The sequence below is a fragment of the Hypanus sabinus genome, chromosome 3, assembly GCF_030144855.1.
Source record: "Hypanus sabinus isolate sHypSab1 chromosome 3, sHypSab1.hap1, whole genome shotgun sequence".
Taxonomy (NCBI): domain Eukaryota; kingdom Metazoa; phylum Chordata; class Chondrichthyes; order Myliobatiformes; family Dasyatidae; genus Hypanus; species Hypanus sabinus.
In genome coordinates this window covers 96186019-96201955 of record NC_082708.1, presented here as the reverse complement: position 1 = coordinate 96201955, position 15937 = coordinate 96186019, and the positions used below count along the sequence as shown (strand labels likewise).

The following is a 15937-nucleotide window of genomic DNA, read 5'->3' as shown; positions in this document are numbered from 1 at the left end:
TCTTCAGGTGCAGTGTTCCCCTACACAAACTTCTGCCATCTACCATGTTTCATTCCCTAACAGGAGATCTAGTATCTAGTTGGGACTTCTATTTACTAATTAGGGAAACTTTCCTGAACATATTTGACAAACTCTTTCTCATTTAGACCTACTATCACAACCTTATGTTTCTTGCAACTATCTGCAATCCTTCTACAAATTTGCTGCTCTAATTCCCGCGGATTGTTGGGTGATCTCTTGCATAATCCCATTGATGTGGTCATACATATCTTATTTCTCAGTTCTACACATAAAGCCTCACTAGATAAGCTCTTCAATCTGTCCTGTCTGAACACTGCCATGACATTTTCCCTAAGGTAATGTCACCTCACTCCCATTAATCCTTCTTGCTCTATCACATCTAAAACAATGGAACCCTGGAATACTGAGCTGCCAGACCTGCCCCTCCTGCAACCAAGTCTCACCAATGGCTACAATATCATAATTCCATGTGTTGATCCATGTCCTGAGCTCATCTGCCTTCCCTACAGTCCTGTTGCATTGAAATATATCCAGCTCAGAACATCAGCCACACCATGATCCCTGACTTTCTCCACAACCATCCCACTATATGTTCTGGCATTCTAGATTCCATCAATAATCAGCATATAAACATATAAGGAAATCTAAGTTCTACTTATAATTTTAGGTGCTTTGCTTTGCAGGGATACAACTGTTTTAATCAAGTTGATGATGACAAACTGCGGGCTTGAGGCCCTAAAATCCAAGAGTAAAAGTACTTGTAAAATGTGGTTTGATAAGGAGATTCGAGGCTTAATGTCATGCGCTGGTGTGTAACTATGAGGGTGAACTTGCAGGAAATTGTTTTCTCAAATGTGTGCTCAGGATGATAGAACTCAAAGATTGGTAAAGAGTGATGTAAACATTTTGTAAATAACAGACAGGTGAGGGAGTTGAATGCTTTCGGAGCAATTTCTTTTCCGCTGGGTAGTGCTGACTACTTGAGTATTGCCAGAGTTGCACCCAGCTCGGCAGATTCCATTACAGTCCTCATTTGCCCATTTTGCAGATGGTGGAAAGTCTTAATATCACTCAAGGCACGATAATCAGCCACCAACCTCCTTTGTACTTGTGTATTTCAGTGCTTGATCAGGTGAAATTTCTTGTCAATTGCTGGTGTAGAATTATGCTATTGTATTGGCATTGGAATATGTTCCCTCTGCTGGAAATGCTGTTTGACTGACAGTTGTTAAGCCTCAGCAGGTCTTGCTGCATGCAATGAAAGGCAGCCACATTATCTGATAAGTTGCAAAAGGAAATAGTGAAATTGGAACGTGTATTGCTGGACCAATAGTCCAGAGTCGTAATTTTTACTGCAATGTCAGCTTATTATCATGTGTAATCAGAATTCAAATAATTTACATGTAGCTCTTGTATAATATCTATTTTAGAAATATGAAAATTTGTAAGGTAATTGTAATGTGGAAATCTGGTAAAGTATTTATAACACTGCTGGAATCAACTGTCTTGTGGTATTGGCCATTCAAGTGCTATGGTTTTGCTAGTTATTTATGTCAAATAACCACTTCCTCTTGCAGGAGAGGACTATGTTCCAAGTAAACTGGAAATTGAAGTGGTGAAGGCGAAGCTGAGTGAAGCTGTGTATGGGTTGAATGAAAGGGAGTGCGTAAAATCGGACCATGAAAGGGCAGCAACTGAAGAAGATTCTATGACATGTAATCAAAAGAATGGAGCAGTATTTCAGAAGCCTCAGGAGCAGTCATTCCACATAGGAGACATAGAAGCTCTGTATAGCACTGAAGTACTCCATCCTTTACTGGTGTACTTGGATAATGATGAATTTAACAATCACTTCAAAAATCTTTATGACTGCAGTTTTTCCTTTCTGACGTCCACCTTTGCTGGCTACTCTGAATTGAAAGAATTGGTTCGTTACCTTGAGGTGGCAAGGGAAGTGGCAAGGAAACGGCAGATGCAATGGGCTCAAACCAGACTCTGCTTTCTGCTGGGTCGGATGTGTGCCAGCAAGCTCAAGTTCTCACAAGCAAGAGTTTACTTTGAAGAAGCTCTGAGTCTGATGAAGGGACAGTTCACAGACCTGTTTCTCCTCATTGCTGTATATACGAACCTTACTGCCATTTACTTGAAGCAGAAAAACAAAGAGAAATACTGTGCCATTTTGGGGAAGGTTGCAGCCTTACTCTTGGGTATCCCAAACTATATCTGCTCCACTAACATGGAAGTGGATGTTCTGAGACACATTTTGAAGAAGGCAGTGCTGACAGATGATAAGCTTGTGGAAGCAAGAGCATGCTTTCTTTTAGCTAAACTTCATATAAATCTTAAGCAATATGAGGATTGCTTGCCCTTCATTGAAAGACTGCAGATTTTGAGAAATGTCACAATGTCACAGAGTGAGGTATCCTTAGACTTTTATTTTATACTCGGATCACTTTATCATCAAAAGTGTCTGCCAAATCTTGCTGTAAGCTGTGTGAAACATTCCTGTTTACAACCTACAAGAACATTAACGGATTACTTGATGTGCGCTAACTTTATAATGAAAGGAGCTTCTAAGTTTTGTGGAACGGGTAAAGTCACACCTGTGATTCCAACACAGGTAGCACCTTGCCTTCAATTGGCACTCTCTTCTGCAAACAGCCATAATCAGGACAGCATTTGTAGAACCATCTGCCTCAGCTTATCAACAATTTATGAACTTCATGGAAAACATGAAAGGGCAATTCACTACATGGAAATGGCCATTAACATCATCGCTTCTGCTAGCACCGAGGAACTGATTGATGCACTTATTTATCTTGCATGGTTGCACATTCTGAACAGTCAACCGGCTAAAGCAATTTTCATTTTAAATACCATACTGGATTCCCCATCTGATGTGAAGTGCCCCGTGCAAAAGGGAGTTGTTTATAATATGATTGCTATTTCAATGAGAAAATTGAAAAATATCAAGGAAGCTATTAAGAACTATGTTGCAGCCCTTTTAATCTCTCTGAATTCAGGAACAGTACTTAACCAAGCTATTGTCAGTGCCAACTTTGGTTTGCTTTGCCTTTGGTCAAAGAATCATCAACTTTCTGAACAATTACTTTTAAAGTCAATTTATCTTATCTTTGAACAGCAAAGTGTTTCTTCTGATGGAAATCTTATCCAGGTTCTGATTATGCTGGGATACAACTATATTGATCAGGAGTTACATGAAAATGGAATACTTTGCTATGAGTATGCACTTCTGCTTGCATTGAAAGCAAACATTGTTGAAAGTAAGTACTTTTGAATGTCTTCTTATCAACAAGGTCAAAGTAGGTAAATAAACTTTTCCCAGAGGTCCCGTTTTTGGCTTAGCTATCCACATCAGGTGCAGCTGGATCTGATGTAGGACTCTCAGGCTCTGTTAATATAGCTTCCTGATCCAGGATCTTTTTGAAATACTGGCTTAATCCACAGTTGCTTTTGACCATTATGGCAATAGTTTAAAACCCTTTATGTTGCATTTCTATATCTTTTCATTTGATAAAATGTGAGGATCTCCTTAACTACCCGTATATTAGACTTACGGCCATTTGTTCATCCACCTTGATCACTCTCCTTCTTCCCCTTTGATAATTGGGTCAAGCTTCTAAATTATTACTAGCCCTCTATCTGAACTTTCACATTCCTAGTGCTTTCCCACCCAGATTTCTGAGCTCATCATGTCCATCTGATCCATCAGTTTATCTTTGATCTTATTCTCTCCAAACCATTAACTACCAAAGTCTCTTCCTTGTGCTTCATGATAGCTGATGTTAACAGTTTGAATTTGTCCCTGGCTCGGCCCCTGTTATTCAAATACGTTATCAACCATCCTAGGCAGAGCTCCAAATCTCCCCAACCTCCACCCATAGGGCCATATGATACAGAAGCAGAATTAGCTCATCAAGTCTGTTCCAACTTTTCTAGAACATGAGAAAATCTGCGGATGTTGGAAAACCAAGCAACACACACAAAATGCTGGAGGAATTCAGTAGGCCAGGCAGCATCTATGGAAAACAGTATTGTCGACATTTCGAACCAAAACCCTTTGGCAGCATTGGAGAGAAAAGGCTGAGGAGTCAATTTAAAAGATGGGGGTGGGTAGAGAGAACTGCCAAGTGATAGGTAAAATTGGGAGACCGCTTCGCCAAGCATCTACGCTCTGTTGGCTGGAACAAGTGGCAACCCCAGTGGCAACCCATTTTAATTCCACTTCCCAGTCCCATTCCGATATGTCCATCCATGGCCTCCTCCACTGTTGTGATGAGGCTACACTCAGGTTGGAGGAACAACACCTTGTATTCTGTTTGGGTAGGCTCCAACCTGATGGCATGAACATCGATTTCTCAAACTTCCAGTAATAACCACACCCCCCCCCCAGTCTCCGCCTCCCACACCCTTCCCCCAGCCTGGTCTCTGCCTCTCAACCCCCTCCCCCGGCCCGGTCTCCCTATGATGTTCCCTCCCTCTTCCTTTCTTCCAAGGCCTTCTATCTCTTCCACCAATCAACTTCCCAGCTCTTTACTTCACCCCTCCCCGTCCCGGTGTCACCTATCACCTGGTGTTTCTCTCTTCGCTCGCCTCACTTTTTACTCCTCAGCCTTTTTTCTCTAGTCCTGCCAATGGGTTTCGGTTTGAAACATCGACCTGTACTTTCTATAGACACTGCCTGGCCTGCTGAATTCCTCCAGCATTTTGTGTGTGTTGCTCCAACATTTCATTATGGCTTTACAAGCTACTGTTGCATCTCCACCCTTCCTTTTCTTTCAGTATTTTACCAAATCTGTTCAGTCTGGTAACAAAGGTTGGCCTGGGCTGGAATTTGCTGGAAATTACCCCTAGTTCAGTGCTGACTGACAACGTATTCTTCTATTCGCTGCCTACTGTTGCTAATTACCAGGAAGTTTGACATTTCTCATGAGCACAAGTTGTACTTTGGTTCCTTCCTGCACACCTTACTGCCTTCTCATGAAGAGCACAGATTTGTTGTAATCCTCCCAGTTGCTTCAGGGATACTGTTCAGAGCCTTTTCAGCTGGACAGTCGAGTGCAGTTTAAATGGTAGCAACTATTAAGAATGAAGAAGCCAGAACAGGATAGAATTTGTTTAAACTATTATATTGGATTTACCGTTCAGCCAATTTAGCTCAAGTGAAGGCATTTGTTTTGAAAGGTTTTAAAGACAGTCTCAAAGTAGCCAAATTTTCCAAGGAGCCTTTTTATGCATCTTTCTTATTTCGTATGATTGTCCCTTTTATCCTGATACTTTGAGTGATTGAGATTGTATGAACATTAATAGTGCCTGTCTGTGTGAACTTTATAATCGGGCTGGCTGTACAGCTGCCACGATACAATTGCTGTATGCAGGTACTTGATGGTTTTTGTGATACATCCTTTCCTTTGTTTTGCATGTTCTTTGTTATTCTTTTACCCTCTTGGGCATTTGAATAATGGTGTCTAGCCAAACAGTAGAATTCCCTTAACCTTTTGCAAAGTGCTTTGTTTAATAGGGTATCATGTTCCATTCTTCCTAAAAAAAATCATAAAATTGTAATGGCACAGGAGAAGGCCACCTTTCTCACCAAATCTGAGCTGCCTTATTGTAGGACATTCCAATCAGTCCTACTACTCTTTCCCTGTAGACCTCCAAAGCAGTTTTCCTCATGCTTATCCATTTCCCATTTTGAAAAACCCTAAAGGACTCTGACATCATTTTCCTCATCCTTACAAGTAGCAAATTCTAGTTTATAGCTACTTTCATTGTGTCTTTTACCCTTCTATTTAAATCCCTGTTCTTTCCTCTGTGAACTATTTTCATCTGGGAACAGATTCTCTCTAAAAGCTCCATTTGTCCTTTCTATTCTCGATGCCCAACATCCTGCCTGAGGTCAGATTTCAGTATTTGGTGCAAAGTTCCATTTGCAACATAAAAGAGTGCTTTACGTAAACTCAACTTATCTGTTTCTGTATTCCATGTCTTAATCTATGTCGTGTAAAATTTACACATGCTTGACCAGCTGAGATTTACAAACTTGTATACCTAGATCAGGGGTCAGCAACCTTTACCACTGAAAGAGCCACTTGGACCCGTTTCCCACAGAAAAGAAAACACTGGGAGCCGCAAAACCCGTTTGACATTTAAAATGAAATAACACTGCATACAACGTTTTGTTTTGCCTTTATGCTATGTATAAACAAACTATAATGTGTTGCATTTATGAAATTGATGAACTCCTGCAGAGAAAACGAAATTACATTTCTGCATGCAACAAAAACATTTTGAACTCCGAAAAAAAGACATTGGGTTGAAGGTTACTTTTAAGTAAAATACTCAATGTCTATTTGAGTCCTTGTGTTTATGAAAAACGCCAAACTTAAATTTGCCGCCAGCAGCAAACCAAAAATAACGTCAGCCAGCTGTCAACCTGAAAAATAAAAGGACTATTTCACTGAACAATGAAAACATATGAATATACGTAAAATAATAGGCAATTAAAATATTTATCATACTTGGTCAGGTTGACTCACACCTGCCAATGCAGTCGTATTCAGTAGGGATGGATCGATGCTTAGGGGAGTGACCGGGAAGGATTATGTGTTTTTTTCCTCTCTGAACTCACAGAAGCGTTTCCCAAACGATGTTTGCATTGCGATGATTGCAGAATGTAAATACTCCGAATTTATCATGTCGTGACCTTGTTTGAACTCTCTCAAATTGGGGAAGTGAGACAATGTGCCTTTCTGTAAATCTCTGGCAAGCACTGTCAACTTGCGCTCGAATGCCAAAAATGCTGTACGTCCTTACCCCTGAAGAGCTGTGTTCAGCGTGTTCAGGTGCGCTGTCATGTCTACCATGAAGTGTAGCTTTTCCAGCCACTCTGGCTGTTCCAGCTCAGGAAAGGTGAGCCCTTTGCTTCCCAGGAAAGTTTTCACTTCTTCCAGACACGCGACAAAGCGTTTCAGCACCTCCCCTCTGGACAGCCAGCGATAAAAACACGTTGTAGCGGTGTGCTACACGCAGTCAGTAAACTGCAGTCAAAGATAGCTTTATTCGAACTAAACAGCCTTGCTTTTAAGCTTCTCTCAACCCGCCCCCCATGGGCGCGGATGCTGCAAAAGACACGTACTCACAAACCCCCGTAGGCTATCTCCCTTAGCCTGAACGCTGGCTAATTGTGAGCCGGTTCGGATGTGTCAGGAAATGGGTCGCCACAACGTCTTATTTAGATTGTACAAGATCACCATAATCTTCAAATTTAGAATTACATTTCAAAAACTAACAAACTAACATAAAATACATTTTAATTAAATACTGACCAATTATTTCCCAAAGCAACAGGGAGCCGCAGCACAGACGTAAAAGAGCCACATGTGGCTCCGGAGCCGCAGGTTGCCGACCCCCGACCTAGATCCTTGTCTTCCTGTGGTAACTTTCGAATGATATGTTTAATCTGTGTTGTTTCACTAATATATATTTTTTAAAAATATCACTTTGTATTAGATTCCACTTGTCCACCTATTTTGTTGATCTACTTCGGATCTCCACAAGTCTCTCTTTTCTCATTGTTTCTCATGTCACCAAGCTCTTTCTCACCTCAGATTTTGAAATGTTTCTGGCATATCCATGTAAATGTCATGAATGTGTATATTTTTTAAAAATCTGTGGTAGCAATACTGACCCCTGTCTACCATTCTTTGGTCTGAAGAAACAACCTCTTCAACAAGCACTTCACTATCACATGAAAAATGTCAATCAAGTTGGTACAAACAAGAGAAAATCTGCAGATGCTGGAAGGCCTGAGCAACATGCAAAATGCTGGAAGAATTTAGCAGGCCAGGCAGCATCCTTAGAAAAGAATACAGTCGACATTTCAAGCCAAGAGCCTTCAGCAGAACTAGAGGGGGAAAAAAAATGAGGAGTAGAGTTAAAAGGTGGGGGAGGGGAGGGAGAAACAGCAAGGTGATCAGTGAAACTGGAAGGGAGAAGGCTGAAGTAAGGAGCTGGGAAGTTGATTGGTGATGAAGATGCAGGACTGGTGAGGGGGAGATGGTAAATCATTTGTCTTACATCTAGCAGCCACTGCTTGTGAGAGAAAAGCTGAACCAACGTTCCAAGTCCCAGACTCTTCATCAGTTTTGGATTCTGATTAACAACATGTTCATTTGTTTTGTTTGCTTTAATCGGCTTTGACAAATCTTTGGCTCTCATTTACCAACTCGAGCTACTCCAAATGTCTATTTTGTTTGGTTCTGACTTGAAACAATTGGTTGAATGAGTATCTTCACAGTTGCACCTGCTGGTTTTAAACATCATTTTATCCTGGCAGCCCTTCATTTAAGAAGTTCCACTCCAGGTTGCTGCTGTCTCATAGCACAGAGTTCAATTGTGTCCATGTGGAATTTGGTTGTTCTCCCCAGGACCTCGTGTGTTGTCTGAAGCTGCTCTATTTTGTTCCCACATCCCAACAATGGACAGGTAGGTTAATCGGCCATTGTAAATTGCATCTCAGTGTAGGTTAGGAAAATGGAACATAGAAATCTACAGCACATTACAGGCCCTTCGGCCCATAATATTGTGCCAACCATGTAACCTATTCTAGAAACTGACTAGAATTACCTCACAGCATAGCCATCTATTTTTCCAAGCTCCGTGTACCTATCTAAGAGCTTTTAAAAGACTCTCTTGTATCTGCCTCTGCCACTGTCACTGGCAGTGCATTCCATACACCCACCACTCTGTGTGTGAAAAATATACCCCCTGACATACCCTTGGTACCTGTTTTCAAGCACTTTAAAACTATGCCCCCTCATATTAGCCATTTCAGCCCTGGGAAAAAGCCTGTAGCTATGCACATGGTCAATGCCTCTCATCATCTTATACACCTCTATCAGGTCACCTCTCATCCTCCATCGCTCCAAGGAGAGAAGGCCAAGTTTACTCAACCTATTCTCATTAGGCATTATCTCCAATCCAGGCAACATCCTTGTAAATCTCCTCTACTCTCTGTATAGTATCCACATCCTCCCTGTAGTGTGGTGACCAGAACTGAACACAATACTCCAAGTGGGGTCTGACCAAGGTCTTGTACAGCTGTAACATTACCTCACAGTTCTTTAACTCAATCCCACAGTTGATGAAGGCCATCACACCATACACCCTCTTAACAATGCCATCAACCTGCACAGCAGCTTTGAGTGTCCTAAGAACACGGACCCCAAGAACGCTCTGATCCTCCAAACTGCCAAGAGTCTTACCTTTTATATTATGTCTTCAAATTAGATCTACAAAAAAGTACCACTTCACACTTATCTGGGTTGAAGTCCATTTGCCACTTCTCAGCCCAGTTCTGCATCCTGTTGATGTCCCACTGTAACTTCCGACAACCCTCCAGACTATACACAACACCCCAACGTTTGTGTCATCAGCAAATGTAATAACTCACCCTTCTACTTCCTCATCCAAGTCATTTGTAAGGGGAGGGGTCCCAGAACAGATCCCTGTGGAACACCACTGGTCACCAACCTCCATGCCGAATACGACCCATCTACAACCACCGTGTGCCTTCTGTGGGCAAGCCAGTTCTGGATCCACAAAGCAAGGTCTCTTTTGATCCCATGCCTCATTACTTTCTGAATGAACCTTGTGTAGGGAACATTATCAAAGCCTTACAGAAATCCATATACACAGCATCATCTGCTCTACTTTCATCACTGTGTTTTGTTATGTCCTCAATTCAATCAGGCTCATAAGGCATGACCTGCCCTTGACAAAGCCATGCTGACTATCCCTAATCAGATTGTTTTCCAAGCTTCATAAATCCTGCCTCTCAGGATCTCCAGCAACTTGCCCACCACTGGAGTAAGACATACTGGTCTATAATTTCCTGGGTTATCTCTACTCCCTTTCTTGAACAAGAGAACAACATTTGCAACCCTCCAATCCTCCAGTATTTCTCCCATCCCTATTGATAATGCAAAGATCATTGCCAGAGGCACAGCAAACATCTCCCTTGCTTCCCACAGTAGCCTGGGGTATATCTCACCCGGAGCTGGCGACTTAGCTAACTTAGGTTAATGGCAAAAAAGAACCAAAGGGGAGTTAATGGATGTGTTGAGAGAACACTTTTCAGGGCTGGAAGGAAGCAAGAAGACAGGAGTGCAACTAATTAATCATTGGGAGCTGTCATGGACCTGATGTGGTAAAAATATTAAATACAAGAAGAAATAATGTCTGTTTAACATATCATTGTTGCAACAATCAGATGTCAGATTTAAAATTGGCATTGATTGAAAACACGAGATACTGCAGATGCTGGAAATTTTAAGCAATGCACATAAAATGCTGGAGGAACTCAGCAAGTCAGGGTCTCAGCTTTAAATGTCGACAGTTTGTTCCCTTCAGTAATGGCTACCTGATCTGCATTGCTCCCGCATTTTGTGCAGTGATTGGTTGATGCTGCTTTGAGCAGAAATCTTCCTGTCATGCAGAAGGCATGGTTCATAAATATCATTAAAACTTAAATAATGGTCAAATCGCTTATTGTACTTGGGTAGAAATAATTTTATTTTGTATTGGCTGCTCCCACATGGGACACTAATAATTTAGTCAAAAGTATGGAAAAATTGAAAGCAGTGAAGTTACAGTGGTAGGAGCTTTGGATTCCTTGGAGAGTGTAAGCAAATAAAGTAGAAATGAATGAGTAACTGTGCTGTCTCAAAGAGAAAAACAGTCTGGGGAGCTCCCCAGTAAGCCTTTTTATTTCTTTGCTGGTGTTTAGTTTTTCTAAGGCAATTGTGATTACCAAGATCAATCAAAGTTGATCATGGCTTGTCAAGCCTGGATAGGCGAGGCATCAAGAATAAAGCTGGTTTCATGTAAATTTGTTTATGCTGTGTTATACATAAGAGTTCTGCTCAAAATAAGCCGGGTCAAAATCACTTTTTCATTTATTATCAAGTTGTGGTGACAGTTATGTTAAAGAGCAGTAACTGTATCCTCAGTGAAAAACATTTCAATACTTTTTATTACCTGGCATTAAACATTATAGATTGTTACAACACTGCAAACACTGGCATGCAGGACATCCCATTAATCACAAATCATAATGATTTTTCTGCTGATTTAAACATTTTTGGGTGAAAATGGAAGAAATGAGAAAGCTTGAAATGTTTTTACATTTTGTACTGGCCTTATTAATGTATTTTAAATTGTAGTTTTGCATGAAAATTTTAATGCCGAAATATATATTGGACTTGTGCTGATGTGGTTGACAATGTGTGCTTGGTCATTCTCCCGCTGCATCAAATTTTATTTGGGTAAAATTCATGGCCTAATTTCCAGCGGGCTGTGCTGCTGCCCGGGCTTTCTCACTTGAGTCTGGGCTGGGGAAATAAATCACATAGGAAGTATGGAGGTGGTGTGTTTGATGGGAAGGATCAGACTGGCATGTATGATAAGCATGGGTCCCTTGGAGTTCTGACTTGGTAGAGGGAATGGGAGAAGTGGATTGGAAGCTTGGCCATCAGCAGATGCCTGGATGTGGGTAGGGTTGCAGAACGCTGTTGCTGGAGGGGGAATGACAAACATTGGGAGGAGCATTCCAACTATTTGGGGGAGGTTGCAGAGATTAGCTGCAAAGCAAGGAGGGGTGTAAATTGTGAGGGTCAGAGATATGCAAGATCCAAGGATGTAGGTAAACATTTTACAATCTTGCTTGGTATGGGGGTAGTAAGACAGTGTATTAAGAGTAGTTATGACAGGCATCCTTAAAATTTAGAATTATGTTCCCCTTTACTGCTCCAAATGGGGAGTTGTTTGGGAAATTACATTTTCGCATACATTGATAATGTGGAAATTTTCTAATACTCATTAGGATAGGCAGAAAGGGGTGGGTGGGTGGCTCTGTTGGTTAAAAGAGAAATCAAATCCTTAGAAGCAGGTGACATAGGATTGGAAGATGTTGAATTCTTGTGGGTAGAGTTAAGAAACTGCACGGGTAAAACGAACCTGATGAAAGTTATATACAGAAATTCAAATAATAACCAGGATGTGGGCTATAAATTACAATAGGAAGTAGGAAGCACATGTAAAAAGAACAGTGTTGTGATAGTCATGAGGGATTTCAATATGCAGGTAGATTGGAGATATCCATTGACACTGAATCCCAAGAGAGGGAATTTCTAGAATGTCTAAGTGTCAACTTTTCAGAGCAGCTTGTGGTTGAGCCCACGAGGGGAAAGGCAATTCAGGATTGGATGTTATATAATGAACTAGGGAGCATAAGGTAAAGTAACCCGTGCGAGGCAGTGATCATAATGTGATAATATTCACCCTACAATTTAAGAGGGAGAACATAGTCAGATATATTTGTATTTCAGTGAGTAAAGGGAATTAGAGACATGGCCAAAGCTGATTGGAAGGGGACTGTAGCAGGGATGATGGCAGAGCAGTGATGATTGGAGTTTCTGAGTGCAACTTTGAAGGTGCAGAATAGACACACCCTGTGGTGGGAGGGAGAAGAGCCAGAGGTCGTGGTACAATGACACAGGTAGAAAAAGGGAAGAGGTCCTGAAAACAGACTACAGGGAGTTAGGAAGGAAGTTGAGATGCAGGACCGCAAAGGTAATAATCTCGGGATTACTGCCTGTGCCACGTGACAGTGAGTATAGGAATAGAATGATGTGGAGGATAAATACGTGGCTGAGGGATTGGAGCAGGGGGCAGGGATTCAGATTTCTGCATCATTGGGACCTCTTTCGGGGCAGGTGTGACCTGCTCAAAAAGGACAGCTTGCACTTGAATCCCAGGGGGACCAATATCCTCGCAGGGAGGTTTGCTAAGGCTGCTGGGGAGAGTTAAACTAGAATTGTTTGGGGGGGGGGGGTGGGAACCGAAATGAAGATACTGGGGAAGAGGCAGTTGGCTCACAAATAGAGAAAGCTTGGAGACAGTGCGAGAGGGAGGATAGGCAGGTGATAGAGAAGGGATGTGCTCACACCGAAAGTTTGAGATGTGTCTATTTTAACACAAGGAGTGTTGTGAACAAAGAGGATGAGCTTAGAGTGTGGATCAGTACTTGGAGATATGATGTGGTGGCCATTACAGAGACTTAGATGGCTCAGGAGCAGGAATGGTTACTTCAGGTGCCGTGTTTTAGATGTTTCAGAAAGGTCAGGGAGGGAGGCAAAAGAGGTGGGGGTGTGGCACTGTTGATCAGAGATAGTGTCATGGCTGCAGAAAAGGTGGACGTCATGGAGGGATTGTCTACGGAGTCTTTGTGGGTGGAAGTTAGGAACAGGAAGGGGTCAATAACTTTACTGGGTGTTTTTTATAGGACGCCCAGTAGTAACAGGGACACTGAGAAGCAGATAGGGAAACAGATCCTGGAAAGGTGTAATAATAAGAGTTGGCGTGATGGGAGATTTTAATTTCCCAAATATCGATCGTCATCGATGGGGGGAGGGGGGGAGGAGTTTGTTAGGTGTGTTCAGGAAGGTTTGTTGACACAATATTCTGATAAACCTACAAGAGGAGAGGCTGTACTTGATTTGGTCTTGGGAAATGAACCTAGTCAGGTGTCAGATCTCTCAGTGGGAGAGCATTTTGGAGATAGTGATCATAATTCTATCTCCTTTATAATAGCATTGGAGAGATAGGAACAGACGTTAGAAAAGTATTTAATTGGAGTAAAGGGAATTATGAGGCTATCAGGCAGGAAAATAGAAGCTTTCATTGGGAACAGATGTTCTCAGGGAAAAGTACAGAAGAAATGTGGCAAATGTTCAGGGAATATTTGTGTGGAGTTCTGCATAGTTCCAATGAGACGGGAAAGTTATGGTATGATACAGGAACTGTGGTGTACAAAAGCTGTAATAAATTCAGTCAAGAAGAAAAGAAAAGCTTACAAAAGGTTCAGAGAGCTAGATAATGTTGGAGATCTAGAAGATTATAAGGCTAATAGGAAGGAGCTTAAGAAGGAAATTAGGAGAGCCTGAAGGGGCCATGAGAAGACCTTGGCGGGCAGCAATAAGGAAAATCCCAAGGCATTCTACAAGTATGTGAAGAGCAAGAGGATAAGATGAGAGAGAATAGGACCTATCAAGTGTGACAGTGGGAAAGTGTGTATGGAACCGGAGGAAATAGCAGAGGTACTTAATGAATACTTTACTTCAGTATTCACTATGGAAAAGGGTTTTGGTGATTCTAGTGATGACTTGCAGCAGACTGAAAAGCTTGAGCATGTAGATATTAAGAAAGAGGATGTGCTGGAGGTCTTGGAAAGCATCAAGTTGGATAAGTCACTGGGACTGGATGAGGTGTACCCCAGGCTACTGTGAGAAGTGAGGGAGGAGATTGCTGAACCTCTGGCGATGATCTTTGTATCATCACTGAGGATGGAATTAGAGGGTTGCGGATGTTGTTTCTTTATTCAAGAAAGGGAGTAGAGATAGCCCAGGAAATTGTAGACCAGTGAGTTTTACCTCAGCGGTTGGTAAGTTGATGGAGAAGATCCTGAGAGGCAGGATTTATGTACATTTGGAGAGACATAATATGATCAGCAAGGCTTTGTCAAAGGCAGGTCATGTCTTACAAGCCTGACTAAATTATTTGAGGATGTGACTAAACACATTGAGGAAGGAAGAGCAGTAGATGTAGTGTGTATGGATTTCAGCAAGGCATTTGATAAGGTACCCCATGCAAAGCTTATTGAGAAGTAAAGAGGCATGGAATCCAAGGGTACATTGCTTTGTGGATCCAGAACTGGCTTGCCCATAGAACGCAAAGAGTGGTAGTAGATGGGTCATGTTCTGCATGGAAGTCGGTCACCAGTGGTGTGCCTCAGGATCTGTTCTGGGACCCCTACTCTTCGTGATTTTTATAAATGACCTGGATGGGGAAGTAGAGGGATGGATTAGTAACTTTACTGATGACACAAATGTTGTGAGTGTTGTGAACAGTGTGGAGGTCTGTCAGAGGTTATAGCGAGACATTGATAGGATGCAAAACTGGGCTGAGAAGTGACAGATGGAGTTCAACCCAGGTAAGTGTGAAGTGGTTCATTTTGGTAAGTCAAATATGATGGTGTGGCAACCCACTTTCTGTGCAGGCGAACTGGCTCACAAATAGCCAGCGCGCGGGGGGAGACTTTGGTAATGCACCTCTGACGTCATTTCCGCCTGGAGAGGGCAGGCGCTAGGGATTAAATGCCAGGACCGCGAAGTTTGAATAAACTAGTCTCCAAACGACTTACCGACTGCATGTCGTTATTTCAGCGCTATGTGTAGCACATCGCTACAATGGCAGAATAACATGGGGGTTGTATGTGTTCGGAGATTTGGAGGAAAGTATGTGTGTCTCTGTCATAATTCAAATTGATCAGAATTATCCAACTGTCCAGCATGCTGTGCAAAACTTCCATGTGTAACACTACTTGGTGTGTTTGGAGATGCAGGGTGAATCATACTGATTGTTTTGTAAGGTGGGTCCTCCAGTTTAATTAGTTCATGTCCAATGTTGTCTGAATACATTCATTATACTTTGAAAAATGGAAAAATTTAATCAAAGTAATTAATGTGAACATGAGAAAGTATTTTAAAAGCTGATTCTCCTGTACTTTGTCACAAGCAGCACCTGTTCTACTAACTTCAATTTTTTTTTCATTTCAGGCCAAGTACAAGTTACTCGGCTGCTCTGCTGGCTCTATGGTTCAGTCCTGCCTAATGAAGCACAGTGTATTGTCTACAATGAGTTTCTGCTTCATCTTGCCCGCAAGTTGGCAAACAAGGAACTGGAGGGTCATGTTCTACAAAACACCAGTCAACTTTACCTTAAATTGGGATCTGAAAGGTAAAGGCCCAATGTGAAGTGATGCCAGTAAATGACT

General features: G+C 41.9%; 1 protein-coding gene across 1 annotated transcript in view; it reads left to right on the top strand.

The window, feature by feature from the left end:
* Nucleotides 1-15937, top strand: part of LOC132390921 (SH3 domain and tetratricopeptide repeat-containing protein 1-like) — a 91346-nt gene that overhangs the window by 50193 nt on the left and 25216 nt on the right. The window contains exon 10 of the mRNA XM_059963456.1: nt 15720-15900. Within this exon, the coding sequence (XP_059819439.1) occupies nt 15720-15900 (181 nt within the window). The remainder of the gene's footprint in view (nt 1-15719; nt 15901-15937) is intronic.